The 27,156-nt window shown below is 40.6% G+C and overlaps 1 protein-coding gene across 9 annotated transcripts in view; it reads left to right on the top strand.

Moving 5' to 3' along the window:
- ANGEL1 (angel homolog 1) overlaps positions 1–27,156 on the top strand; it is a 74,626-nt gene that overhangs the window by 22,719 nt on the left and 24,751 nt on the right. For 4 of the 9 annotated variants that reach the window (XM_077123147.1, XM_077123150.1, XM_077123149.1 and 1 more), the window contains 3 exons: positions 21,028–21,142; positions 24,890–25,465; positions 26,438–26,664. In XM_077123147.1, the coding sequence (XP_076979262.1) occupies positions 21,028–21,142; positions 24,890–25,465; positions 26,438–26,664 (918 nt within the window). Of the gene's footprint in view, positions 1–1,056; positions 1,118–21,027; positions 21,143–21,908; positions 22,041–22,097; positions 22,325–22,743; positions 22,850–24,889; positions 25,466–26,437; positions 26,665–27,156 lie in introns of those variants that run through there. The other 5 variants (XM_077123145.1, XM_077123154.1, XM_077123151.1 and 2 more) reach the window with 5 other exon arrangements.

Genomic DNA, 27,156 nt, shown 5'->3' with positions numbered 1-27,156 from the left:
CAATAGGATGTTGGAGACCCAGGTTGGACTCCCGGTGCCTGCCCATGCCAGCAACAAAAAAGCAATAGGGATCCATTAAGCAGAGCTATTTTTAGAATTTTTGCACATGCGTCAATTCTGGAAGAAAATGTTCAAAAACCATCATTTAGGAAACAAATCTTTTTTTCAAATTAAAAAACAGGAACCAAAAAATGTAAACTGGCAATATATTATTTTAATTTCTTCATTGCTGAATTGTTTAATTTCTTCATTTTTTGAATTAAACTTTGTTTTTTAAAATAATTTTAGACTTTCGGAAGAATTACAAAAATAGCAGAGAATTCCTGTATACCTTTACCCAGCTTACCCTTATGTTAACATCGTACATAACAATAGAATAATGATCAAAACTAAGAAATTGACACTGATACAATATTATTAACTGAACTACAGACTTCATTTGTCTTTTACCAGCTTTTACACTAATGTCCACTTTTTGTTCCAGCATCCAATCTAGGGTCCCACATTTAAATCACATATCCATAGTCTACTCAATCTGTGAGATCTCCTCAATGTGTCTTTCATGACATTAACACCTTGGAAGATTACTGGTCAGGTATTTTGTAGAATGTCCCTCATCTTGGGCTTGAGATTGTGTTATGGGGAAGTATACCACAGACATGATGTACTCTTTTCAGGGCATCATATTAGGGGCATAAAATCTTTTTTTTTTTAAATATTTTTATTGATAAAACTTAACATACAAACATTTCATACATGATGTACAGTCAATAGCTCAAAATATCATCACATAGTTATGTATTTATCATCATGATCATTTTCTGAACATTTGCATCACTCCAGAAAAAGAAATAAAAAAGAAAAAACTCATACATAGCATACCCCATACCCTTCCCTGTAATTGACCACTAGTATTCCCATCTACCCAGTTTATTTTAACCTTTGTCCCCCTATTATTTATTTTTATGCATATTTTTTACTCATCTATCCATACTTTAGATAAACGAAGCATCAGACACAGGGTTTTCACAATCATACAGTCACATTGTAAAAGCTGTATCATTATACAATCATCTTCATGAAACAAGGCTACTGGAACACAGCTCTACAGTTTCAGGTACTTACCTTTAGTCACTTCAGTATACTATAAACTAAAAAGGGATTTCTATATAATGCATAGAATAACCTCCAGGATAACCCCTCGACTCTGTTTGAAATCTCTCAGCCATTGAAACTTTATTTTGTCTCATTTCTCTCTTCTCCCTTTTAGTCAAGAAGGTTTTCTCAATCTCTTGATGCCAGGTTCCCACTCATCCCGGGATTTCTGTCCCGCTTTGCCAAAGAGATTTACACCCCTGGGAGTCATGTACCACATAAGTGTGGGAGGGCAGTGAGTTCAGTTGATGGATCAGCTTAGAAAGTGAGGCCACATATGAGCAACAAAACAGGTTCTGTAGGGGTGACTCTTGGGCCTAATTTTAAGTAAGCTTAGCCTATCCTTTGCAGGAATAAAGTTTCATTGGGGTGAACCCCAAGATTCAGGGCTCAGCCTATTGATTTGGTTGTCCCCACTGCTTGAGAGAATGTCAGAAATTCTCCAAATGGGGAAGTTGACTATTTTCCCTTTCTCTAGGGCATAAAATCTTGATATATATTAGAATTCATCACTTGGTCAGGGTGATGTCAGCCAGGTTTACCCACTATAAAGACGCTGTTTTTCATCTTGTATTTAATAAATGTTTGGTGGGGGAGGGGAGGGATATTTTAAGATTATGTATCTTTATTTCTGCTTAAACTTTCATTCACTAATTTTAGCATCCATCATTGGGTCTTGCCTCAGCAATTACTATTGTGGTGTTCTCAGGATGTTTTCTATTTCTCACAATTCTTCTGCATTTATTAATTGGAATTTGTCTATGAGAGAGTCTTCCCTCTTTTTCGTTTATTTATTCAATTGTTTATATCAGTAGGGACTCACTGATATTTGACAAACTATTTTTATTTATTTTGTTGTCCAGGTTCCAACAGTGGTCCTTGGGAGCTCTTTTGTGTTGGCTCCTATGCTCCTTTAACATTTTGCCATTAAGAAAAAAATTTTTAATTTTTAATTTTAACATTTGTTCCCCCTATTATTTATTTATTTTTAATCCATATGTTTTACTCGTCTGTCTATAAGGTAGATAAAAGGAGCATCAGACACAAGATATTCACAAACACACAGTCACATTGCGAAAGTTATTACATTATACAATCATCTTCAAGAAATATGGCTACTGGAACACAGCTCTACATTTTCAGGCAGTTCCCTTAAGCCTCTCTATTACACCTTAACTAAACAGGTGATATCTATTCAATGCATAAGAATAACCTCCAGGATAACCTCTCAGCTCTGTTTGGAATCTCTCAGCCATTGACACTTAATCTTGCCTCATTTTGTTCTTCCCCCTTTTGGTTGAGAAGGTTTTCTCAATCCCTTGATGCTGAGTCTCAGCTCATTCCAGTATTTCTGTCCCACGTTACCAGGAAGGTCCACACTCCTGGGAGTCATGTCCCATGTAGAGAGGAGGAGGGCAGTGAGTTTGCTTGTTGTGTTGGCTGAGAGAGGCCACATCTGAGCAATGACAGGTTTTCTTGGGGGTGACTATTTTTTTAATTTTTTAAAAAGTACCAAAAAACACCAAGCACAAACATTCTTAACTTTTGATCATTCCATTCTACATATATAATCAGTTATTCACAATATCATCACATAGTTGCATATTCATCATCAGGATCATTTCTTGGAATATTTGCATCTATTCAGAAAAAGAAATAAAAGGAAAACAGAAAAAAGTTCATACATACCATACCCCTTACCCCTCCCTTTCATTGATCATACATCCCATTCACCTTTCATTGATCACTAGCATTTCAATCTAAACTTATTTTAACATTTGTTCCCTGTATTATTTATTTTTATTCCATATGTTTTACTCGTCTGTTGATAAGGTAGATAAAAGGAGCATCAGACACAAGGTTTTCACAATCACACAGTCCATTGTGAAAGCTATATCATTATACAATCATCTTCAAGAAACATGGCTACTGGAACACAGCTATGCATTTTCAGGCAGTTTCCTCCAGCCTCTCCATTACATCTTGACTAACAAGGTGATATCTATTTAATGCGTAAGAATAACCTCCAGGATAACCTCTTGACTCTGTTTGGAATCTCTCAGCCATTGACACTTTATTTTGTCTCATTTCACTCTTCCCTCTTTTGGTTGAGAAGGTTTTCTCAATACCTTGATGCTGAGTCTCAGCTCATTCTAGGATTTCTGTCCCACATTGCCAGGAAGGTCCACACCTCTGGGAGTCATGTCCCACATAGACAGGGGGAGGGCGGTGAGTTTTGTTGTTGTTTGGCTGGAGAAAGAGGCCACATTTGAGCAACAAAAGAGGTTCTCTTGGGGGTGACTCTTAGGCCTAATTTTAAGTAGGCTTGACCTATCCTTTTTGGGGTTAAGTTTCATATGAACACGTCCCAAGATTGGGGGCTCAGCCTGTTGCTTTGGTTGTTCCAACTTGTTTGTGGGAATATCAAGAATTCAACTTTGAGAAGCTGAATTTTCCTCCTTTGTCACTGTTCTTGGGGATGACTCTTAGGGCTAATTTTAAGTAGGCTTAGCTTATTCTTTGCAGGGTTAAGCTTCATATGAACAAACCCCAAGATTGGGGGCACAGACTATTGCTTTGGTTGTCCCCACTGCTTGTGAGAATATCAAGAATTCTCCACTTGGGGAAGTTGAATTTTCCCCCTTTCTCACCATTCCTCCAAGGGGATTTTTAGGCACCATTTATTGAAGAGACTGTTCTGTCCCAGGAGAGTTGGCTTGACTGCTGTATCAAAGATCAATTGTCCATAGATGAGAGGGTCTACATCTGAATACTCTATTCGATTCTGTTGGTCAGTATATCTATTTTTATGCCAGTACCATGCTGTTTTGACCACTGTGGCTTCATAATATGCCTTAAAGTCAGGTAGCGTGAGATCTCCAACTTTGTTTTTCTTTCTCAGAATATTTTTAGCTATTTGGGGCACCCTGCCCTTCCAGATAAATTTGGTTATTGGTTTTTCTATTTCTGAAAAGTAAGTTGTTGGGATTTTAATTGGTATTGCATTGAATCTGTAAATCAATTTAGACAGTTGACATCTTAACTATATTTAGTCTTCCAATCCATGCACACAGTATGCCCTTCCATTTATTTAGTTAGGTCTTCTGTGATTTCTTTCAACAATTTCTTGTAGTTTTCTTTGTATAGGTCTTTTGTATCTTTAGTTAAATTTACTCCTAAATGTTTTATTCTTTTGGTTGCAATTGTAAATGAAATTTTTTTCTTGATTTCCCCCTCAGATTTTTCATTACTAGTGTATAGAAACACTACAGATTTTTGAGTGTTGATCTTGTAACCTGCCACTTTGCTGTACTCATTTATTAGCTCTAGTAATTTTGCTGTGGATTTTTTGACATACAGTATCATATCATCTGCAAACAGTGAGAGTTTTACTTCTTCCTTTCCAATTTTGATACCTTGTATTTCTTTTTCTTGTCTAATTGCTCTGGCTAGAACTTCCAACACAATGTCAAATAACAATGGTGATATTGGACATTCTTGTCTTGTTCCTGATCTTAGAGGGAGAGTTTTCAGTTTTTCTCCATTGAAGATGACGTTAGCTGTGGGTTTTTCATATATTCCCTTTATTATGTTGAAGAAGTTCCCTTCTATTCCTATCCTTTGAAGTGTTTTCAACAAAAAGAATGTTGAGTTTTGTCAAATGCCTTTTCTGCATCAATTGAGATGATCATGTGGTTTTTCTGCTTTGATTTTTTCATATGGTGTATTACAGTAGTTGATTTTCTTATGTTGAAGGAAAAGAATTTTTTTGAGCCTTTCCTTACTTTCTGGCACCACAGGAACCAGTGACTTTTCCCAGGAGAATGGTACTTTGAAACCAAGATCTGGACACTGAATGTGCTCAGCACTGTTGGGTTGTCACTCCCTCTAGTTTCTCTTAGTTATTAGAGCTAGGACATATGTGTCTGTTTATATACTAATCTATGCATCACACACGTATGTCTGTATCTATTTCTGTATCCATCTATCTGTATATATATATTAAACAAAAGGCATGTATCTATGCTAGTACAACTGACTCCAATCCAGCACCATAGGGTTCATTTGCGCATTTTCATGTTTCTAATTTCTTTCTCCTACAGGAAGAAACCTGGCCCTCATTTCCTACAATATATTTACCAATTCGCTCATCTGTAGTTTACATATGGCATAGTTTCAGAGTTGCTAAACCGTGTCCCTGGAAGCAAATTTACTAGCTAGGAGTAATGTCTGTTAGTATATAGTGCTCTTTAAACTTATCCTCACAACTTGTTTCCTGGTTGCTGAAGCAAATACCAAATACCATGTCCTAGGTTAGCTTAAACAATGGAAATTTACTGGCTCCTGCTTTTGAGGCTAGGAGAAGTCCAAACTGAAAGTGTCATAAAGTTTATGCTTTCTCCCGGAAGACTATGGCCTCCAGCAATCCTTTGTCCTTGGCTTCTCTGTTCCATGGCAGTGCACACAGTGACTTCCCCTGGCTTCTCGCTGCATTGACCTCCAGCTTCTGGTGGCTCCCTGTGGCTTTCTTCCTCACCGTGACCTTCCCTAAGGCTTTCAGCTACAGGATTAAGACCCGTCTTGATGCAGCCAGGCCACACTTCAGTGGAAGAAACCTCATCAGAAGGTCCTATTTACAGGGGTTCACACCCCCAGGACTGGATTAAGTTTAAGAACATGTTTTTCTGGGGTACATAGCTCCAAGCCACCCCAGTATCCAATCGAAATGTTTTCTTCCCCCCAAAGTTATTTAAATCAACTCTTTCTTCCTCACTCCCTTCAGTGTGGTTTTATGATTGTAAAGTTACATTTGTCACAGTCTGCATTTCATCTTTACCTCCAACATCCTGGTTGATTTTTTAAAAAAATGTACATGTAGTGTAAAGTTCACTCTTTGTGGTGGTGTACAACTTTATGCATATAGTCATGTATCCGTCATCACAGTTCTAGTTAAAACAGTCTATTACCCTAAAAATTCCCTCAAGCTGTCCCTTTATAGTTAAGCCCTGCCTCATCCCCACCCCTGGCAACCAGTGTTCTATTTGCTACACTTAACAGTTTTGCTTGTACCAGAGTCATGTGAATGCAATCATACAATGTGTGCGATTTTTTTGGGAGTCTAGCATCTTTCTCTTAGCAAAAGTTCCTTTTTATTGCAGAACATTCTGATGTATAGTATAGATGTGTCACAGTTTATCCATTCACCTGCTGAGGGACATCTTTTATCTATATATTTTCCTCTTTTTTTTTTTTTTGGTGATTTTATGAACAAAGCTTCTATAAACATTCACATACAGGCTCTTGTGTAAATATATGTTTTAATTTCTCTTGTGTAAATACCTGGCAGAGGGATATATGTGTGCCAGGGCTGCTGTGGCAAAGTACCACAGACTAGTTTACTTAAGCCGCAGGCATTTAACTTCTCACAGTTCTGGAGGCTAAACGTCTGAAATCAAGGGGTTGGCAGGACCATACTTCCTCTCAAGTCTTTAGGGTTCTGGGAGGGGTTTGGCACACCATGGCATTCTGTCTCCATTACAGGGCCACCCCTCCCTTCCTCTTTCTCCTTATGAGGACACCAATCATATTGGATGAGCGCCTATTCTAATCCAGTTGGCCTCTCTTGTCTAATAACATCTCCAAAGATCCTATTTACAAATGGGTTCACATTCATAGGACTTGGAGTTAGGACTTGAATATGCCCTTGTTGGGGACACAACACAATTCAGTCTGTGACACTGAGTCATATGATAGGTGCACATTTAACCTGATAAGAAACTGCCAAACTGTTTTCTAAGTAGCCATACCATTTTGCATTCCCACTAGGATGCATGAGAGTTTCAGTTGCTCCACATTCTTGCCAACACCTGTTATTGCCAATCTTTGTTTGTTTTACCATCTTTACAAAATGTTTTTGTAGGTGTGTTGTGGTATTTTGTGGTGGTTTTAATTTTCATCTCCCTAATGGTAATGATGTTAAGCATCCTTATATGTGCTTCCTTGCCATCCATACATCTTATTTCTTGTCCATTCAGATCTTTTGCTCATTTTAAATTTGGTTAGTTTTCTCACTGTTGAGTTTTCTTTTTTTTCCCCACCCTTTCTTCTTTTTTACAAAAAATATTTTTTTTGAGAAATTTTCACACACAGACAGTCCAACCATAGTATACAATCAGTGGCTCACAATATCATCACATAGTTGTGTATTCACCACCATGATCGTTTTTAGAGCACTTGCATCACTCCAGAAAAAGGAGTAAAAAGAAAAAACTCATACATCCCATTCACCTTATCCCTCCCTTTCACTGACCACCAATATTTCAATCTACCCAACATTTACCCTTTACGCCCTCCTATTATTTATTTATACTTATTATTATAATTTTTTTACTCATCTGTCCATACTCTGGATAAACAGAGCATCAGACACAAGGTTTTCACAGTCACACAGTCACATTGTAAAAGGTATGTAGCTATACAGTCGTTTTCAAGAATCAAGGCTGCTGGATTATTGTTGCGTTCTGAGAATTCGTTTTATATTATGGATACAGGTCCTTTGTCAGAAATGTGATTTGCAAATATTTTTCCTCAGTCTGTGTCTTCTCATTTCATTTTCTTAACAGTGTACTTCCCAGATTAAAAAAAAATTAATTTTGATAAAGTCTAATTTATCAATCTTTTTCTTTTTTTGTCTGCTTTTGGTGTTATTTCTAAAAACCCTTGGCCTAACCCAAGAGCATGCAGATTTTCCTCCATGTTTTCTTCTATAAGTTTTACAGTTTTAGCATTTACATTTAAGTCTATGGTCCACTCTCAGTTAATTCTTATATAAGGCGTAAAGTATAGGTCAAGTTTCATGTGTTTTGCATGTGGATGTTCCTTTGGTTCAGCACCATTTGTTGAAAAACTGTCCTTTTCTCACTTAATTGCTTTTTCACTTTTGTCAAAAATCACTTGACTGTATGCCTTTTTGTTTTTTGTAGGGCCTAGCATTTCAAATTCTGTATAACCAGCATATATTGTACCATCTGATTAAAATGCTGCACTTTTTTCTTTTTTTTAAAAATTGATTGGAGAATTTGTAGGTTTACAGAACAATCATGCATAAAAGGCAGAAATTATTAATACCTTGAATTGGTGTGGAACATTTGCTACAATTGATGATAGCACATTTATATAATTATGCTATTAATTTTAGCCCATGGATTAATTTAGGATTCACTGTTTATGTAGTATATTTTCATGGATTTAAAAAAAAATTGTTATCCTGTTACCATATATATAGCCTAACATTTCATGTTTTAATCACATTCAGATAAAAATTTCACTGCTGTTAATTATGTTCACAGTATTCAGTGCTACTGTAACCACCATCCATTACCAAGACATTGCCATCATTCCGAATAGGAACTCTGTATATTTTAAGCTTTAACTTCCCATTCCCTATCCCTACCCCATCCCCTGATAATTTATATTCTAGATCCTGACTTGAAATATTGTGCTTTTAAAGTATTGGTTTGTGAGATGAGCCCCTGTGGTGCTAGGGGGTGTGCCTGGGGGATTTAAAAGTGTGGGATTAACTTCAGTTAATCTAAAGCTGTTCCACAAATCAAAGACAAAAGAGCATGTTCCAGGGGAGGTGGGGACTGTCATTTTGGGCAGCTTGAAATAAGCAAAGGAAAATAAAACTTGGGGCAAGTTAGGGCTGTCAAATACTATAAGAATGATAATTTATTTCTTTATTGCCAATATTTCTGCTTCAAAAGAGAAATGGGATCAAGGCAAGGGAAATGTTTACTATCCTATAAGCTATTGTTTATTATTAATATTGTATTATTAATATAATTAATACATAATGGTATTGTACTTTAATTGCCCAACTATTATTGTATTATTATGGGAGACCGTCATTATTCCCATTTTACAGATGAGAAAACCGAGCACAGCAGGTTAAGAAACTGGCCCAAGGTCACACAGCTGAGTAGTGGCAGAGCTAATTTACAAGTGAAGTCAGTCTGGCTGCAGAGCCCATGCTGTCTCTCCACATTGACCCCTTGCTGTTCCTTGAACGTGCCAATGTTGTCACTGCTCAGAATAACTACTACCCATGGCTCAGCATGTGACAAGGGCAGCCCACCGAGCTTCTCAGAAGACTTGCTAAAATTGCTCAATTTTGGAAACACTTCCCCAAGGGAGTGTGAAAGTGAATGTTCTTATTCATCAGTTTAATAGGTTGAAACTGGACTGTGGGCTGCTGGTGTGGCTTTCTAACATGTAATATGGCAGGAATATGTAAAAGGGCCTAGAAATTGGAGAAAACCCAACTGGGATTGGGGAGGCAAGTTGGGGAGAATGATGCAACAGTTCAGGCTAAGTTCAGATGGGCCTGAACCAGATGACAGCACTCTCCTCCCTCAAAGAGGGTCTTTCCAGTTTCAAAACAGTATGTTGACATGTTGATTGTAAAGACTATGATGGCGACACATTTTAAGAGAAAGTTTGAAAGCAAGGTCTTGATGCCTTTTGGGGCTGTTCAATTCCCACACTCCCATCCCCAAATCACCATTCAAAGGCTCAGTCCATGCCCCACTTGCTCCATGAGATAGGTTCTACATCCTCAGACGATTTTAATGGTGGATGGCAGGTACTTATTGCCTTGTTATCATAGTTGGGATGAACTGAGGTGCTCATCTGATCTCTCTTCTCGGTATATTTCTGATGTCATGAAATGGCAGATTGTATTCACAATTTGACTACGGAAGCCTGAGGTTGCACATCTCCAGGCTAAATCTCCTGGGAATCTGCAGTTACTAGTTTGTTTAGCAATGCCACATTGTAGTTTGGGGGGCAAGACCCTATTTGAGCCAGAGATTGTGGAAGAAGTTAGTAGATGTCAGAGCTACTTTTTACCTAAGTTAAAAAAATAAAATAGTAAAATTGAGCACTTACCCTGGGCCAGGGATGGTGAGGAAACTGAAGCTCCAAGAGGTTAGGCAACCTGAGAAATTTCAGGGATAGGAAGTGGCAGAGCCAAAATCTAATTTAGGTGTCTAATTCCAAAGCCTTGTAATCCTCACACATTCCAACATTGCTGATTATGGATCAGGAAACAAAAAGAGAGGTCACCTAGCTTAACTGGTCTCAAGAACGCCCTATCAAATAATATGGCATCAGTTGGTCTGATACATTTTGCCTACACATGTGCATCCAGCAGCCCAGCTGAGTTTGAGTCCTTTAGCAGAGGGTCCCAAACTGCTTATCAGAACAACTTTGTTAGTGTTTAAGGAGTACAGAATCTTGGAGTCCTACTCCAGACCTATTAAATCAGAACCCTAGGAGTACGGCCTAGGACTATGTATTTTATATAATTTTTATTTTTATTTTTTTAACATATGATCATTCTGTTCTACATATATAATCAGTAATTCACAATATCATCACATAGTTGCATATTCATCATCATGATCATTTCTTAGAACATTTGCATCAATTCAGAAAAAGAAATAAAAAGACAACAGAAAAAGAAATAAAACGAAAACAGAAAAAAATAAAATAAAAAAATTATACATACCATACCCCTTACCCTTCCCTTTCATTGATCACTGGCATTTCAATCTAAATTTATTTTAACATTTGTTACCCCTATTATTTATTTTTATTTCATATGTTCTACTCATCTGTTGACAAGGTAGATAAAAGGAGCATCAGACACAAGGTTTTCACAATCACACAGTCACATTGTGAAAGCTATATCATTATACAATCACCATCAAGAAACATGGCTACTGGAACACAGCTCTACATTTTCAGGCAGTTCCCTCCAGACTCTCCATTACATCTTGGATAACAAGGTGATATCTACTTAATGCATAAGAATAACCTCCAGGATAACCTCTCCACTCTGTTTGGAATCTCTCAGCCATTGATACTTTGTCTCATTTCACTTTTGGTCAAGAAGGTTTCCTCAATCCCTTGCTGCTGAGTCTCAGCTCATTCCAGGATTTCTGTCCCACGTTGCCAGGAAGGTCCACACCCCTGGGAGTCATGTCCCATGTAGACAGGGGGAGGGTGGTGAGTTTGCTTGTTGTGTTGGCTGGAGAGAAAGGCCACATCTGAGCAACAAAAGAGATTCTCTTGGTGGTGACTCTTAGGCCTAATTTTAAGTAGGCTTAGCTTATCCTTTGCAGGGTTAAGTTTCATATGAACAAACCCCAAGATTAGGGGCTCAGCCGATAGCTTTGGTTGTCCACATTGCTGGTGAGAATATCAAGAATTCAACTTGGGGAGGTTGAATTTCTCCCCGTTCTCACCATTCTCCAGTGGGGACTTTGCAAATACTTTTATATTCACTGATCAAATCACTCTGGGATTTATCGGGGCATCACTCTGGACAAACCAACAAAATCTCATGTCCTACTCAAGGTTCCATGTACTTATGGTGTTCAATTAAGCTATCTACATAAGCTATATTAGGAAATGCACTAGTCAAAATATAAATTTTGTACCAAATAAACATTTTTTGCTTTACTCTCACACATAAGGTGAGATTTAAAAATATTACCATCTATTTTCAGCACCCTGCAGTAATGACAGTCCTTTGTTCTTCCTCATGCAAAAACATTTTTAAAATTTGTACATTTAGTCACTAACATTCCTAGACTATACCATCTCAATCTATATCATCTATCTTTCGTTCTGATTTCATTTATGCCCCCAGCCCTCCTCCCTCTATCATTCTCACAGGCAGCTTCATTCAGTGTTTTAACATAATTGTACTACAGTTAGGTAGTATTGTGCTGTCCATTTCTGAGTTTTTATATTCAGTCTTGTTGCATAATCTGTATCTCTTCACATCCAATTACCCAGTATCTTACCCTATTTCTATCTCCTCATGGTCTCTGTTACCAACAAAATATTCCAAGTTTATTCACTAATGTCAGTTCATATCAGTGAGAACATGCAGTATTTGTCCTTTTGTTTCTGGCTAATCTCACTCAGCATAATGTCCTTAAGGTCCATCCATGTTGTTACATACTTCATAACCTTATTCTGTCTTAAAGCTGCAGAATATCCCATTGTATGTATATACCACAGTTTGTTTAGCCACTCATCTGTTGATGGACATTTTGGCTGTTTTAATCTCTTTGCAATTGTAAATAATGCTGCTATAAACATTGGTGTGCAAATGTCCGTTTGTGTCTTTGCCCTCATGTCCTTTGAGTAGATATTTAGCAACGGTATTGCCGGGTCACATGGCAATTCTATATTTAGCTTTTTGAGGAACCGCCAAACTGCCTTCCACAGCGGTTGTACCATTTGACATTCCCACCAACAATGGATAAGTGTGCCTCTTTCTCCACATCCTCTCCAGCACTTGTCATTTTCTGTTTTGTTGATAATGGCCATTCCGGTGGGTGTGAGATGATATCTTATTGTGGTTTTGATTTGCATTTCTCTAATGGCCAGGGAGGTTGAGCATCTCTTCATGTACCTTTTGGCCATTTGTATTTCCTCTTCTGAGAAGTGTCTGTTCAAGTCTTTCCCCCCATTTTGTAATTGGATTGGCTGTCTTTTTGTTGTTGAGTTGAATAATCTCTTTATAAATTCTGGATACTAGACCTTTTTCTGATATGTCGTCTCCAAATATTGTCTCCCATTGTGTAGGCTGTCTTTTTACTTTCTTGATGAAGTTCTTTGATGCACAAAAGTGTTTAATTTTGAGGAATTCCCATTTCTTTCTTTCTTTCTTCAATGCTCTTGCTTTGGGTGTAAGGTCTATAAAACCGCCTCCACGTGTAAGATTTATAAGATATTTCCCTACATTTTCTTCTAACAGTTTTATGGTCTTAGATCTAATATTTAGGTCTTTGATCCATTTTGAGTTAACTTTTGTATAGGGTGTGAGATATGGATCCCCTTTCATTCTTTTGCATATGGATATCCAGTTCTCTAGGTACCATTTATTGAAGAGACTGTTCTGTCTCAGGTGAGTTGGCTTGACTGCTTTATCAAAGATCAATTGTCCATAGATGAGAGGGTCTATATCTGAACACTCTATTTGATTCCATTGGTCAATATATCTATCTTTATGCCAGTACCATGCTGTTTTGACCACTGTAGCTTCATAATATGCCTTAAAGTCAGGTAGCATGAGACCTCCGACTTCGTTTTTTTTTCCTCAGGATACTTTTAGCTATTTGGGGCACTCTGCCCTTCCAGATAAATTTGGTTATTGGTTTTTCTATTTCTGAAAAGTAAGTTGTTGGGATTTTAATTGGTATTGCATTGAATCTGTAAATCAGTTTAGGTAGGATTGACATCTTAACTATATTTAGTCTTCCAATCCATGAACACGGTATTCCCTTCCATCTATTTAGGTCTTCTGTGATTTCTTTTAACAGTTTTTTGTAGTTTTCTTTGTGTAGGCCTTTTGTCTCTTTAGTTAAATTTATTCCTAAGTATTTTATTCTTTTAGTTGCAATTGTAAATGGGATTCGTTTCTTGATTCCCCCTTCAGCTTGTTCATTACTAGTGTATAGAAATGCTACAGATTTTTGAATGTTGATCTTGTAACCTGCTACTTTGCTGTACTCATTTATTAGCTCTAGTAGTTTTGCTGTGGATTTTTCAGGGTTTTCGACGTATAGTATCATATCGTCTGCAAACAGTGATAGTTTTACTTCTTCCTTTCCAATTTTGATGCCTTGTATTTCTTTTTCTTGTCTAATTGCTCTGGCTAGAACCTCCAACACAATGTTGAATAATAGTGGTGATAATGGACATCCTTGTCTTGTTCCTGATCTTAGGGGGAAAGTTTTCAATTTTTCCCCATTGAGGATGATATTAGCTGTGGGTTTTTCATATATTCCCTCTATCATTTTAAGGAAGTTCCCTTGTATTCCTATCTTTTGAAGTGTTTTCAACAGGAAAGGATGTTGAATCTTGTCAAATGCCTTCTCTGCATCAATTGAGATGATCATGTGATTTTTCTGCTTTGATTTGTTGATATGGTATATTACATTAATTGATTTTCTTATGTTGATCCATCCTTGCATACCTGGGATGAATCCTACTTGGTCATGATGTATAATTTTTTTAATGTGTTGTTGAATACGATTTGTTAGAATTTTATTGAGGATTTTTGCATCTATATTCATTAGAGAGATTGGTCTGTAGTTTTCTTTTTTTGTAATATCTTTGCCTGGTTTTGGTATGAGGGTGATGTTGGCTTCATAGAATGAATTAGGTAGTTTTCCCTCCACTTCGATTTTTTTTGAAGAGTTCGAGGAGAGTTGGTACTAATTCTTTCTGGAATGTTTGATAGAATTCACATGTGAAGCTGTCTGGTCCTGGACTTTTCTTTTTAGGGAGCTTTTGAATGACTAATTCAATTTCTTTATTGTGATTGGTTTGTTGAGGTCATCTATTTCTTCTTGAGTCAAAGTTGGTTGTTCATGTCTTTCCAGGAACCCGTCCATTTCATCTAAATTGTTGTATTTATTAGCGTAAAGTTGTTCATAGTATCCTGTTATTAACTCCTTTATTTCTGTGAGGTCAGTAGTTATGTCTCCTCTTCCATTTCTGATCTTATTTATTTGCATCCTCTCTCTTCTTCTTTTTGTCAATCTTGATAAGGGTCCATCAATCTTATTGATTTTCTCATAGAACCAACTTCTGGTCTTATTGATTTTCTCTATTGTTTTCATGTTTTCAATTTCATTTATTTCTGCTCTAATCTTTGTTATTTCTTTCCTTTTGCTTGCTTTGGGATTAGTTTGCTGTTCTTTCTCCAGTTCTTCCAAGTGGACAGTTAATTCCTGCATTTTTGCCTTTTCTTCTTTTCTGATATAGGCATTTAGGGCAATAAATTTCCCTCTTAGCACTGCCTTTGCTGTGTCCCATAAGTTTTGATATGTTGTGTTTTCATTTTTATTCGCCTCGAGGTATTTGCTAATTTCTCTAGCAATTTCTTCTTTGACCCACTCGTTGTTTAAGAGTGTGTTGTTGAGCCTCCATGTATTTGTGAATTTTCTGGCACTCCGCCTATTATTGATTTCCAACTTCATTCCTTTATGATCCGAGAAAGTGCTGTGTATGATTTCAATCTTTTCAAATTTGTTACGACTTGCTTTGTGACCCAGCATATGGTCTATCTTTGAGAATGATCCATGAGCACTTGAGAAAAAGGTGTATACTGCTGTTGTGGAATGTAAAGTCCTGTAAATGTCTGTTAAGTCTAGCTCATTTATAGTAATATTCAGATTCTCTATTTATTTATTGATCCTCTGTCTAGATGTTCTGTCCATTGATGAGAGTGGTGAATTGAAGTCTCCAACTATTATGGTATATGTGTCTATTTCCCTTTTCAGTGTTTGCAGTGTATTCCTCACATATTTTGGGGCATTCTGGTTCGGTGCGTAAATATTTATGATTGTTATGTCTTCTTGTTTAGTTGTTCCTTTTATTAGTATATAGTGTCCTTCTTTGTCTCTTTTAACTGTTTTACATTTGAAGTCTAATTTGTTGGATATTAGTATAGCCACTCCTGCTCTTTTATGGTTGTTATTTGCATGAAATATCTTTTCCCAACCTTTCACTTTCAACCTATGTTTATCTTTGGGTCTAAGATGTGTTTCCTGTAGACAGCATATGGAAGGATCTTGTTTTTTAATCCATTCTGCCAGTCTATGTCTTTTGATTGGGGAATTCAGTCCATTAACATTTAGTGTTATTACTGTTTGGATAATATTTTCCTCTACCATTTTGCCTTTTGTATTATATGTATCATATCTGACTTTACTTCTTTCTACACTCTTCTCCATACCTCTCTCTTCTGTCTTTTTGTATCTGACTCTAGTGCTCCCTTTAGTATTTCTTGCAGAGCTGGTCTCTTGGTCACAAATTCTCTCAGTGACTTTTTGTCTATAAATGTTTTAATTTCTCCCTCATTTTTGAAGGACAATTTTGCTGGATATAGGAGTCTTGGTTGGCAGTTTTTCTCTTTTAGTAATTTAAATATATCATCCCACTGTCTTCTAGCTTCCATGGTTTCTGCTGAGAAATCTACACATAGTCTTATTGGGTTTCCCTTGTATGTGACGGATTGTTTTTCTCTTGCTGCTTTCAAGATCCTCTCTTTCTCTTTGACCTCTGACATTCTAACTAGTAAGTGTCTTGGAGAACGCCTATTTGGGTCTATTCTCTTTGGGGTGCGCTGCACTTCTTGGATCTGCAAATTTAGGTCTTTCATAAGAGTTGGGAAATTTTCAGTGAAAATTTCTTCCATTAGTTTTTCTCCTCCTTTTCCCTTCTCTTCTCCTTCTGGGACACCCACAACACGTATATTTGTGCGGTTCATATTGTCCTTGAGTTCCCTGATACCCTGTTCGAATTTTTCCATTCTTTTCCCGATAGTTTCTGTTTCTTTTTGGAATTCAGATGTTCCATCCTCCAAATCACTAATTCTATCTTCTGTCTCTTTAAATCTATCATTGTAGGTATCCATTGTTTTTTCCATCTTTTCTACTTTATCCTTCACTTCCATAAGTTCTGTGATTTGTTTTTTCAGTTTTTCTATTTCTTCTTTATGTTCAGCCCATGTCTTCTTCATGTCCTCCCTCAATTTATCGATTTCGTTTTTGAAGAGGTTTTCCATTTCTGTTGGTATATTCAGAATTAGTTGTCTCAGCTCCTGTATCTCATTTGAACTATTGGTTTGTTCCTTTTACTGGGCCATATTTTCAATTTTCTGAGCATGATCCGTTATCTTCTGCTGGCATCTGGGCATTTAGTCAGATTTCCCTGGGTGTTGGACCCAACAGGTTGAAAGATTTTTCTGAGAAATCTCTGGGTTCTGTTTTTCTTATCCTGCCCAGTAGATGGTGCTCGTGGCACACGTTTGTCTGCGGGTTCTACCAGTAAAAGGTGCTGTGGGTCCTTTAACTTTGGAAAACTCTCGCTGTGGGGGAGGTTCGCCAACCGAAGCAGCTTGGAAGAGTGCCAGCCGGCCCGGGGGTCCGAACGCGGGGAGGGACGCCGGCCACCGCAGCCTGGGAGAGTGCCTGTCCGCATTTCCTAGTCGGCCCGGGGCCCCAAACGTGGCGGGAGGGCGCCAGCCGCCGCGGCCCGGGAGAGTGCACCGTTCCCAGCCGGACCGGGGAGTCATGTGTTTGGAAGGGACCTCCCCGGTCACCGTTCTCCGCGGCCTGGGGATTTCCGATCCAATTCTCTCAGTTGGTCCGGGGGGCCGCGCGTGGTGGGGGCGCCAGCCACCGCGTCTTGAGGGGACCGCCTGCCCAATTCTGCCAGCTGGCCCGGGAAGGAAGAAGGGAGGGACTCCGGCCGCTTGTCCTCCCGCCCGGGAAAGCCCGCACCCCTCGGCGATCTCACCGGAGTGAGTTCTCTCAGCCAGTCAGCCGTTCCAGGATGGGGTACGCTGTCTTTTTGATCTCTGTCGTGGCTCCGGGAGCTGTTCTGTATCATTTCTACTCCCCTAGTAGCTGTTCTGTAGGAGGAACTAAGATCCGCGCATCTTACTAAGCCGCCATCTTCTCCGGAAGTCCCATTATTTATTTTTATTTCCTATGTTCTACTCATCTGTTGATAAGGTAGATAAAAGGAGCATCAGACACAGGTTTTCACAATCACACAGTCACATTGTGAAAGCTATATCATTATTCAATCATCCTCAAGAAATATGGCTACTGGAACACAGTTCTACATTTTCAGGTAGCTCCCTCCAGCCTCTCCATTACATCTTTTTATTTGTTTATTTATTTTAACATGGGCAGGCACCGGGAATCGAACCTGGGTCCTCTGGCACCGCAGGCAAGCATTCCTGCCTGCTGAGCCACCGTGGCCCGCCCTCTCCATCTTGAATAATAAGGTGATATTTACTTAATGTGTAAGAATAACCTCCAGAATAACCTCTTGACTCTGTTTCGGAATCTCTCAGCCATTGACACTTTGTCTCATTTCACTCTTCCCCCTTTTGGTTGAGAAGGTTTTCTCAATCCCTTGATGCTGAGTCTCAGCTCATTGTAGGATTTCTGTCCCACGTTGCCAGGAAGGTCCATACCCCTGGGAGTCATGTCCCATGTAGACAGGGGGAGGGTGGTGAGATTGCTTGTTGTGTTGGCTGGAGAGAGAGGCTACATCTGAGCAACAAAGGAGGCTCTCTTGGGGGTGACTCTTAGGCCTAAATTTTAAGTAGACTTGACCTATCCTTTGTGGGGTTAAGTTTCATATGAACAAACCCAAAGACTGGGGGCTCAGCCTATAGCTTTGGTTGTCCACACTGCTTGTGAGAATATCAAGAATTCAACTTGGGGAAGTTATTTCTCTCTGTTCTCATCATTCCCCGAAGGAGCTTTGCAAATGCTTTTTCACTCACTGATCGAATCACTCTGGTATTCATTGGGGCATCACTCTGGTCAAACCAACAACATCTCATGTCCTACTCAAGGTTCCATGTACTTATGGTGTTCAATTAAGCTATCTACATAAGTTATATTAGGAAATGCACTAGTCAAAATATAAATTTTGTACCAAATAAACATTTTTTGCTTTACTCTCACACATAAGGTGAGATTTTAAAATATTAATTATCATCTATTTTCAGCACCCTGCAGTAATGACATTCCTTTGTTCTTCCTTATGCAAAAACATTTTTAAAATTTGTACATTTAGTCACTAACATTATACACTCTAAGCATTCCTAGATTATACCATCTCAATCTTTATTGTCTGTCTTTCTTTCTGATTTCATTTACTCCCCCAGCCCTCCTCTCTCTATCATTCTCACATGCAGCTTCATTTAGTGTAATAATTGTATTACAGTTAGGTAGTGTTGTGCTGTCCATTTCTGAGTTTTTATATTGTATTACGATTAGGTAGTATTGTGCTGTCCATTTCTAAGTTTTTATATTCAGCCCTGTTGCACAATCTGTATCCCTTCAGCTCCAATTACCCAATATCTTACTCTATTTCTATCTCCTCATGGTCTCTGTTACCAACAAAATATTCCAAGTTTATTCACTAATGTCAGTTCATATCAGTGAGACTGTACAGTATTTGTCCTTTTGTTTTTGGCAAATCTGACTCAGCATAATGGCCTCAAGGTCCATCCATGTTGTTACATACTTCATAACTTTATTCTGTATTAAGACTGCATAATATTCCATCGTTAGTTTAGCCACTCGTCTGTCGATGGGCATTTTGGCTGTTTCCATTTCTTTGCAATTTTAAATAATGCTGCTATAAACATTGGTGTTTTGGGGAGCTTCTTAATGACTGATTCACTTTCTTTACTTGTGACTGGTTTGTTGAGGTCGTCTATTTCTTCTCGAGTCAAAGTTGGTTGTTCATGCCTTTCTAGGAAATTGTCCATGTCATCTACATTGCTGAGTTTATTAGCATAAAGTTGTTCATAGCATCCTGTCATTACTTCCTTTATTTCTGTGGGGTCAGTCTCCTCCTCCATTTCTGATCTTATTTATTTGCATCCTCTCTCTTCTTCTTTTTGTCAATCTTGCTAAGGGTCCATCAATCTTATTGATTTTCTCATAAAACCAGCTTCTGGTTTTATTGATTTTCTCAATTGTTTTCATGTTCTCAATTTCATTTATTTCTACTCTAATCTTCATTATTTCTTTCCTTTTGCTTGCTTTGGGGTTAGTTTGCTGTTCTTTCTCTACTTCTTCCAAGTGGACAGTTAATTCCTCGATTTTTGCCCTTTCTTCTTTTTTCTGATATAGGCATTTAGGGTAATCAATTTCCCTCTTAGAGCTGCCTTTACTGCATCCCATGAGTTTTGATATGTTGTGTTTTCATTTTCATTTGCCTTGAAATATTTACTGATTTCTCTTGTATAATTTCTTCCTTGACCCACTGGTTGTTTACGAGTGTGTTGTTCAGCCTCCACATATTTGTGAATTTTCTAGCACTCTGCCTATTATTGATTTCCAACTTCATTCCTTTATGATCTGAGAAAGGGTTTTGTATGATTTCGATCTTTTTAAATTTATTGAGACTTGCTTTGTGAGCCAGCATATGATCTATCCTTGAGAATGATCCATGAGCACTTGAGAAAAACGTGTATCCTGCTGTTGTGGGGGTGTAATGTTCTATAAATGTCTGTTAAGTCTAGCTCATTTATTGTATTATTCAAATTCTCTGTTTTTCTATTGATCCTCTGTCTAGATGTTCTGTCCATTGCTGAGAGTTGAAGTTTCCAACTATTATGGTAGATGTGTCTATTTCTCTTTTCAGCGTTTGCCGCATGTTATCTTGGAGCATTCTGGTTCGGTGCATAAATATTTATGATTGTTATGTCTTTGTGCTGAATTGTTTCTTTTATTAATGCATAGTATCCTTCTTTGTCTCTTTTAACTTTTAGTATAGCTACTCCTGCTCTTTTCTGGTTGTTATTTGGATGAAATATCTTTTCCCAATCTTTCACTTTCAATCTATGTTTATCAGAATATGCATTTTAAAAACATTTCCCAAATGGATAAGGGGACCATGACTTCACAAAATGATAAACATAGCTCTAGATAAGGACCTTCTTTAAGGATCATCAGTATTGGAACTGGGATTTCCGGGTAATTATGGAACAAAATAGAAGGCGGGAACAAGGATTTACTTAAGCCACGTATCAAAAGAGTGGAACTGAACCTGGGAGCTCCTTAGGTAGAGGCAATGCTTGTGCCCTAGTTTCTAAAGGTTTTCCCAACCTTCAGACAGACCTTGGGGCCTCTGCTTCATCTCAGGCAAAGGGCTAGACATTGGTCTGAAGGCAGATGCTGCCTCTAGAGCTCTGGGTAAATAGTGGGAAGGCCACAATACTGACTCTCTCCCTTTTCCTCCTTTTAGCCTTTCAGTGTGATGATGTACCCAGCTGGTCCTGGATCTGGTGATTCCCCAGAAGGCTTCCCTGAACAACCCAGGCTCCAGCCACAGACTGGAAATTGTACAGCTCAGCCACTGGGTACTGAAATAGGGAATACTACATAGTCCTTCCTTCTTCAGGGAGGAGATGCGGGTAGCACAGAGTTGAGGAGGAATCGGCCTTCAGTTAGTGACACACGCTTCGTTCAGTCAATAAATGTTTATTTGGCCCCCACTATAGGCCAGACATTGCCTTAGGCACTGCTTCAGTGAAAACAAACAAACAAAAACAACCAAACCTGAACCCTGCCTGGGTGGAGATCCTTCTTGACTCTCTTACCAAGGGGCACCCTCTTTGTTCCAGATTAGGATGATGGAGACAAAATCTTAAGGGTTGAGACAAGGTGTGGACTCAGTTTGTGACCTAGGATTGAGCTGGGGAATACAGAGACAGAGAAAAGGAGAAAATGGGGAAGAACTCCTCTCTGGGCTGAGAAGGGCTACAGAAGTCAGGTCTGCATGCGGCCTTAAGGGCCAGCCTCTACACACCCCCCACCCCATTTTTACAGATGAGCAAACGGAGGGGGCCGGAGGTTATAGGGTGGACTCAACGTGTACTCTACAGGGAGTGAATCAATAAAACTGTGGCCTTTGAATACTACTATGGGAGTCTCCAGCGAGACGCTTAATTCTAACCCCTGACGCATCCCGGACCGCCCTGCGTCGGGCCCAGAGTGTTGCCGTGGGAACCGACTCCCCAGGCCGGGTGGGCGCCCCAGGGGCCCTGCTCTTCCAATAAAGTCGGAGAGCGGGCGGCAGAGCAGCGGCGACGGCACCACGTGGGCCGGCCCGGGGGCGGGACCTGGGCGGGGCCGAGCCGAGCGAGACCCGGCGGGCGCCTGCGAGGAGGCGAGGCTGGGACCCGCGGCCGGCCATGATCGCGTCGTGCCTGTGTTACCTGCTGCTGCCCGCCGCGCGCCTCTTCCGCGCCCTCTCAGGTACCGGCCCCGCGTCCTGACAGGCGGAGCTCGGCCTGGCCTGCCTCGGCCGGGGCCCCGCGGAGTTGGAGTGGCCTGTGGCGCGCTGGGCCGCACGGCCACCGACCCCCGGGCAGTGCCGAGGTGTTGGGGAAGGGGCCCGGCCTGACCCCACGCGGCTCGGGCTTGGCGACGACCCTCGTGGACCGCCCCATCTCACGGCTGTGGCCTGGCGGAGTCGAGCCGCGGTTTACGTGGCTAGGGGCTGGGGAAGAGACAGGAGCCGCCCCTCCCTGGCCCTGCTGGTACAGAAAGCTTCTGGGGCCCGCCGAGTCACTGCCCCGGGGGTTCGGAGAGGGGTGGCAACCCCGGCCGGAGACGAATGCCGAGTTCTTGGGATGTAGGGGCCGGCTGGCCCAGGGAGTCTCTGGGCTGAAGACCTAGATGTCCCTGGCTTCCCGTGTTAACCCACCCCGCACTCGCCGTTCACAGCAGCCTGTCGGCTCTCCTCTCTCAGAGGTGTTTTTGGTTGAAAAACGGATTCTCAGAATTCAGAGACACATTTGAACTTGAGCTTTGAAGCATTTTCCCATGCGTTTAGAGAGATGGCTTAGGGGGAGGGATGCCTACTTTGAAAATTTAGAGGGAGGAGGAATTTTTTTTTTTCCCTTTACTTTTTTCATGATCTGCCTGCTCTTTTCATTCCTGGTCTTTGAAATTCCAGAGGCTCTCTTAAGACCATCATATCAGTTCCTCTCTGAGAACTCCCAGACTTCCCTTGGGCGATTTTGGAGACAGGACCAAGAAGTACTATCTTAGAAATAAGCAGGGTAACTTGCATTCTGCATTTTTCCTTTCTGGAACTTTGCACAGTGTGTGTGTTAATAATGTGTAATACATACTTCATATAAAATGTGTGTTTATTTACTTGTTACTGACTGCTCCTAGAATGCAACCTCCAGATCAGGACCATGTCCCTTTTGTTTACTGTATCTTTAGTGCAGCACACTACCTGGTATGTAACAGTCACTCAGTGGATTCAGGGATGTCTTGTATATCCGTACTTCTGAAGAATGAGAAACTACAGAAGCAATTGTCTTCAGAGACTTAAAGCATATTTCTTTAACCATGTTGCTCTAATTTCTGGAGCTCTTCTTATGACCGCAATAGCAGCCTTAGTGACATAGGCCAGTTCAGAGGTTTCCAGAACAGTAGAGTTCTAGGGATCTCAGAGGAGCGCTGCCCCGATAAAGTAGTATAATGCTTATGAAATGCTTGTATAATGTTGTGTATTTGACTTCTACATAAGATTTTTTTCTTTGATAAAAGCGTTCTGCTGTTGGGCAGTGTGACAGTGGCTCAGTGGCAGAATTCTCCCCTGCCATGCCAGAGACACGGGTTCGATTCCTGGTGTCTGCCCATGCCAAAAAAAAAACAAAACAAAACATTCTGCTGCTGAAAAATCCACAAAAAAAAACCCCAAACTGCTAAATTTGAAAATCAGTAACTTCGTGTATTAAATAAAGAACCTCTGCCACCTGGTAAATATAGGGGATGTTTCAAGGGGCAGAGAATTATCAAGTCCCTAAGTCTAAAAGCCTAGCAACCCAGGCCATGATGTAGAGCAGGGCTTCTCAGTCTCAGCACTAATGGCATTTTTGGCTGGATAGTTTGTCGTGGGGGCTATCCCCTGCATTGTGGGATGTTTAGCAGCATCCTTGGCCTCTATCCGCTGTAGGTGCCTGCAGCGCTCCCACAGTTGTGACAGCCACCATGTCTCCAGATGTTGCCAGTGTTCCCTGGGAGCAAAATTGCCCCTGGTTGAAAACCACTGGTTTAGAGGGACATAAATCTACATAGTCCATAAACAAGATAAACATAAGCCATTTTGAAGTTTTTCTTGCCTTCTCATAAAAAGCCAGTAAAATGAACCTTTTTAATGACAGGATTGGCATTGTGCATACCATTTGTGCTGCAAATAAGTGATAGTTTGTGGGGGTTGTTTGCTCATGCCAAAATATTGTGCTTGGAGTTGTGGGGCTCTAATTTTAGAGTTTTTCCCCACTTGCTTTCTGGCCTGTTGGCTGTCATTTGTGGCTGCTGTAACAGAGATGATAGCTGTTTCTTCTTGCTGTCAGTTGTTGGCACCTTCTAATTTACTGTCCCGATGTGGAATGGGAAAGCTGATAATGAAGTTTGTAAAAATTTTATGAGTAGAATAGATAGCTTTGAGAAGAGGCCCAAAATTGTATAGATTTTGTGACAGCCTTTTTGTCAGCTTTTAGGACTTTTTCTTTAGGAGTACATTCATAGATTAGAAAATTTATAGAGACAGAAAAACTCTTGGAGACTCTTCCCATTTCTATTTTACAGTCAAGAGTGAGTTCATCTGATAAGGGGCATTGTCCAAAGTCACATAGTTTTGTTAATTTTTGTGCTAGACCATAATCCGTAGTTCTGATTTGTGTTTAAGTCCTGGTTCCAATGTAATATGGTTTTTAGACCCACAGAGTTTATGCTAATAGGAGTTTTAACTCTGTATAAAAGGGGTGTGGTTATATGTGACTTTCTCTGCCCTTCATTACATGGGATAGCTATTCTTTCATTCATTCATTGAATATCAGGTCCCTAATCATAAAAATGAGTTAATACTTGTAAAGCACTTAGAAGAGTGCTTGGCATATAGTGGGCACTTAGCTCTCATGTTGATGATGTTTCAGGTACTAAGGTGGGCAAGCTCAGTGATGGTGCGATGCTGAGCAGGGTGGATATGGTTCTGGCTTGAATGGGGCTTGTGTTCAAGCTGGGAGATGAGTGTGGGTTAGGTGATGCTGTCATCTTATAACCTAGTATTTTGGTTTTTCTCTTAGATGCTTTCTTCACGTGTCGAAAAAATGCCCTCCTGGCAAAGAGTTCGTCTACCCAGGTGGAAGGCAATTTTGACATGGCCCCTCGGGGCCCTGATCAGGAGGAGTGTGAGGGCCTGCTGCAGCAGTGGCGTGAAGAAGGGTCAAGCCAACAGCTCTCAACTGTAAGCGAGGGTCCCCTTGCAGATAAAGGGCTGGCCCACAGCAGCCTGGCACTCCTGATGGATAATCCTGGAGAGCAGGATACTGCTTCGGAGGACAAGTGGTCCAGCAGGCAACTGAGTGATCTGCGGGCAGCAGAGAACCTGGATGAGACGTTCCCTGAAGTGTTAGAAGAGGAGCCATTGGCAGAGGTTGCGGGTCCCATGTGGGCAGCTATCCCCATGCAGACAGGCCCCCAGTATGCAGACTGTGCTGTCCTCCCAGTGAGCACCTTGACTGCAGAGCAGTGGGAAGAAGATCCTGCGGTGGTGGCCTGGAGCATAGCACCTGAGCCCGTGCTACAGGAAGAGGCCTCCGTCTGGTCTTTTGAGGGCCTGGGGCAGTTGCAGCCTCCCCCAGTGGAAATTCCGTATCACGGTAAGCCTGGCAACTGACTGAGTGAGCCAAGGCAGCAGGTTATTTTGCATGTGAGAAGAGTCGTTGCTAAAGAAAGGATTCTCTGGTTGGGAATTCAACCACGCCTTCTGTTTTTCTGAGAATCTTGCTATGTCAGATCCAGAGGGGCCTTAGAAATCATCTCATCTAGCCCTGTGGTCTTATAGATGAAGTAACTGTGATGCAGAGTGGGAGCAGGACATGCCTTAAGTCACACAGCTAAGTAATGACAGAACTGAAACCAGACCCTAGTACTGATTTTTCATGCTGTCATTTCTTTGGAGGTGGCCCAAGGGCTTCTGGAGGTAGGTAGGGGTGGGGTGATTCAAGATAGAAGGTCACTGGGCTTTACTGTCTGCCTCAAACCAGAGTAGCTTCAATTTTATCCGTATTGCAGACTGGGCTTCCAAATAAGATAAAATACGAAGAATGAGTTCTGTGACTCAAGTACATTTGAAATCCACTATACTGCCCCATGCTGTAGGAAAGATGGGGAACCTGGGATACGTTGTGGTCTCTAGCCCTACAGGTATTTCCAGGTTTAGAAATCAAAAAACATCCAAGGCCAAAGTTACTTTAGAAATGTTTTGAACCTCAGGTGATTTTTTAAATCACACCCTTCTGAGTGGTTCTTCAGAGATTCATGGACTTCTCAAAAGTGAGAGATTGTCAGCCTATAAACATTTATTGAGCATCTATCAGGTATAAGGTACTGTGCTAGGTACTGGAAATACCGTGGTGAACAGGCCAGGATTGTCCCTGGCTTTGTAGGGCTTCTGGTCTAGTCTAGGGAATGTCCTTAGAGGCTGCTCAAGTCACCACAGAGAGAGATGGGTACAGGAAAGATTAAAATATGAACTTTGGCCACAATATCACTGCTTTGGGAGTGGAGATGGTGGGGGCCTGTGGATAACATGTACTTGTCATGGGATTCTTCCCCCAACCCCCTTGTAGAAATCTTGTGGCGAGAATGGGAGGATTTCTCCACACAGCCGGATGCTCAGGGCCTGGAGGCAGGGGATGGCCCTCAGTTCCAGTTCACTCTGATGTCCTATAACATCCTGGCCCAGGACTTGATGCAGCAGAGCTCACAGCTCTATCTACATTGCCACCCGGACATCCTCAATTGGAACTATCGCCTTGCAAACCTCATGCAGGAATTCCAGCACTGGGACCCTGATGTAAGTGAAGAGGGGGCAGTGCCATCTTGCCTTGGCTCTGGACCTGGACTATTTTCCAGTGCTGTTAAAAAATGAGTACAGGTCGGGCAACGGTGTCTCAGCTCGCCTACCATGCCGGAGACCTGGGTTCGATTCCAGGTGCCTGCCCATGGGGGAAAAAAAGACTGCAAGTGTACAATCCCATAGCTGTTCAAATGATTGCAGTCCTACATAGGACTGGAACCTGCCTGCATAGAGTAATGAGTTTTTAGCAGATGCTGAGAAGAATTTCCCTAAGTGTGTATCTTTCAGTGCTTTATGCAGAGAGGGAGACATGAGGGCTTCGAGCAGCAGGAAAATCTAGTACATGTGTCTGGTCTCCTCGGCTTAAGTCTGGATGTGCTCTTACTGTTAGTGGCTCTCTGGAAGAGTCAGGTCTGTGAGAAGTTTCAGTATGGCCCTACTAGAGATGCACAGGAGCTTCCCTTCTGCTCTTAGTGCTTGCTCCCAGGG

Source organism: Tamandua tetradactyla, chromosome 12 (genome assembly GCF_023851605.1).
Source record: "Tamandua tetradactyla isolate mTamTet1 chromosome 12, mTamTet1.pri, whole genome shotgun sequence".
Classification (NCBI taxonomy): domain Eukaryota; kingdom Metazoa; phylum Chordata; class Mammalia; order Pilosa; family Myrmecophagidae; genus Tamandua; species Tamandua tetradactyla.
This window is presented reverse-complemented; position numbering and strand designations above follow the sequence as displayed.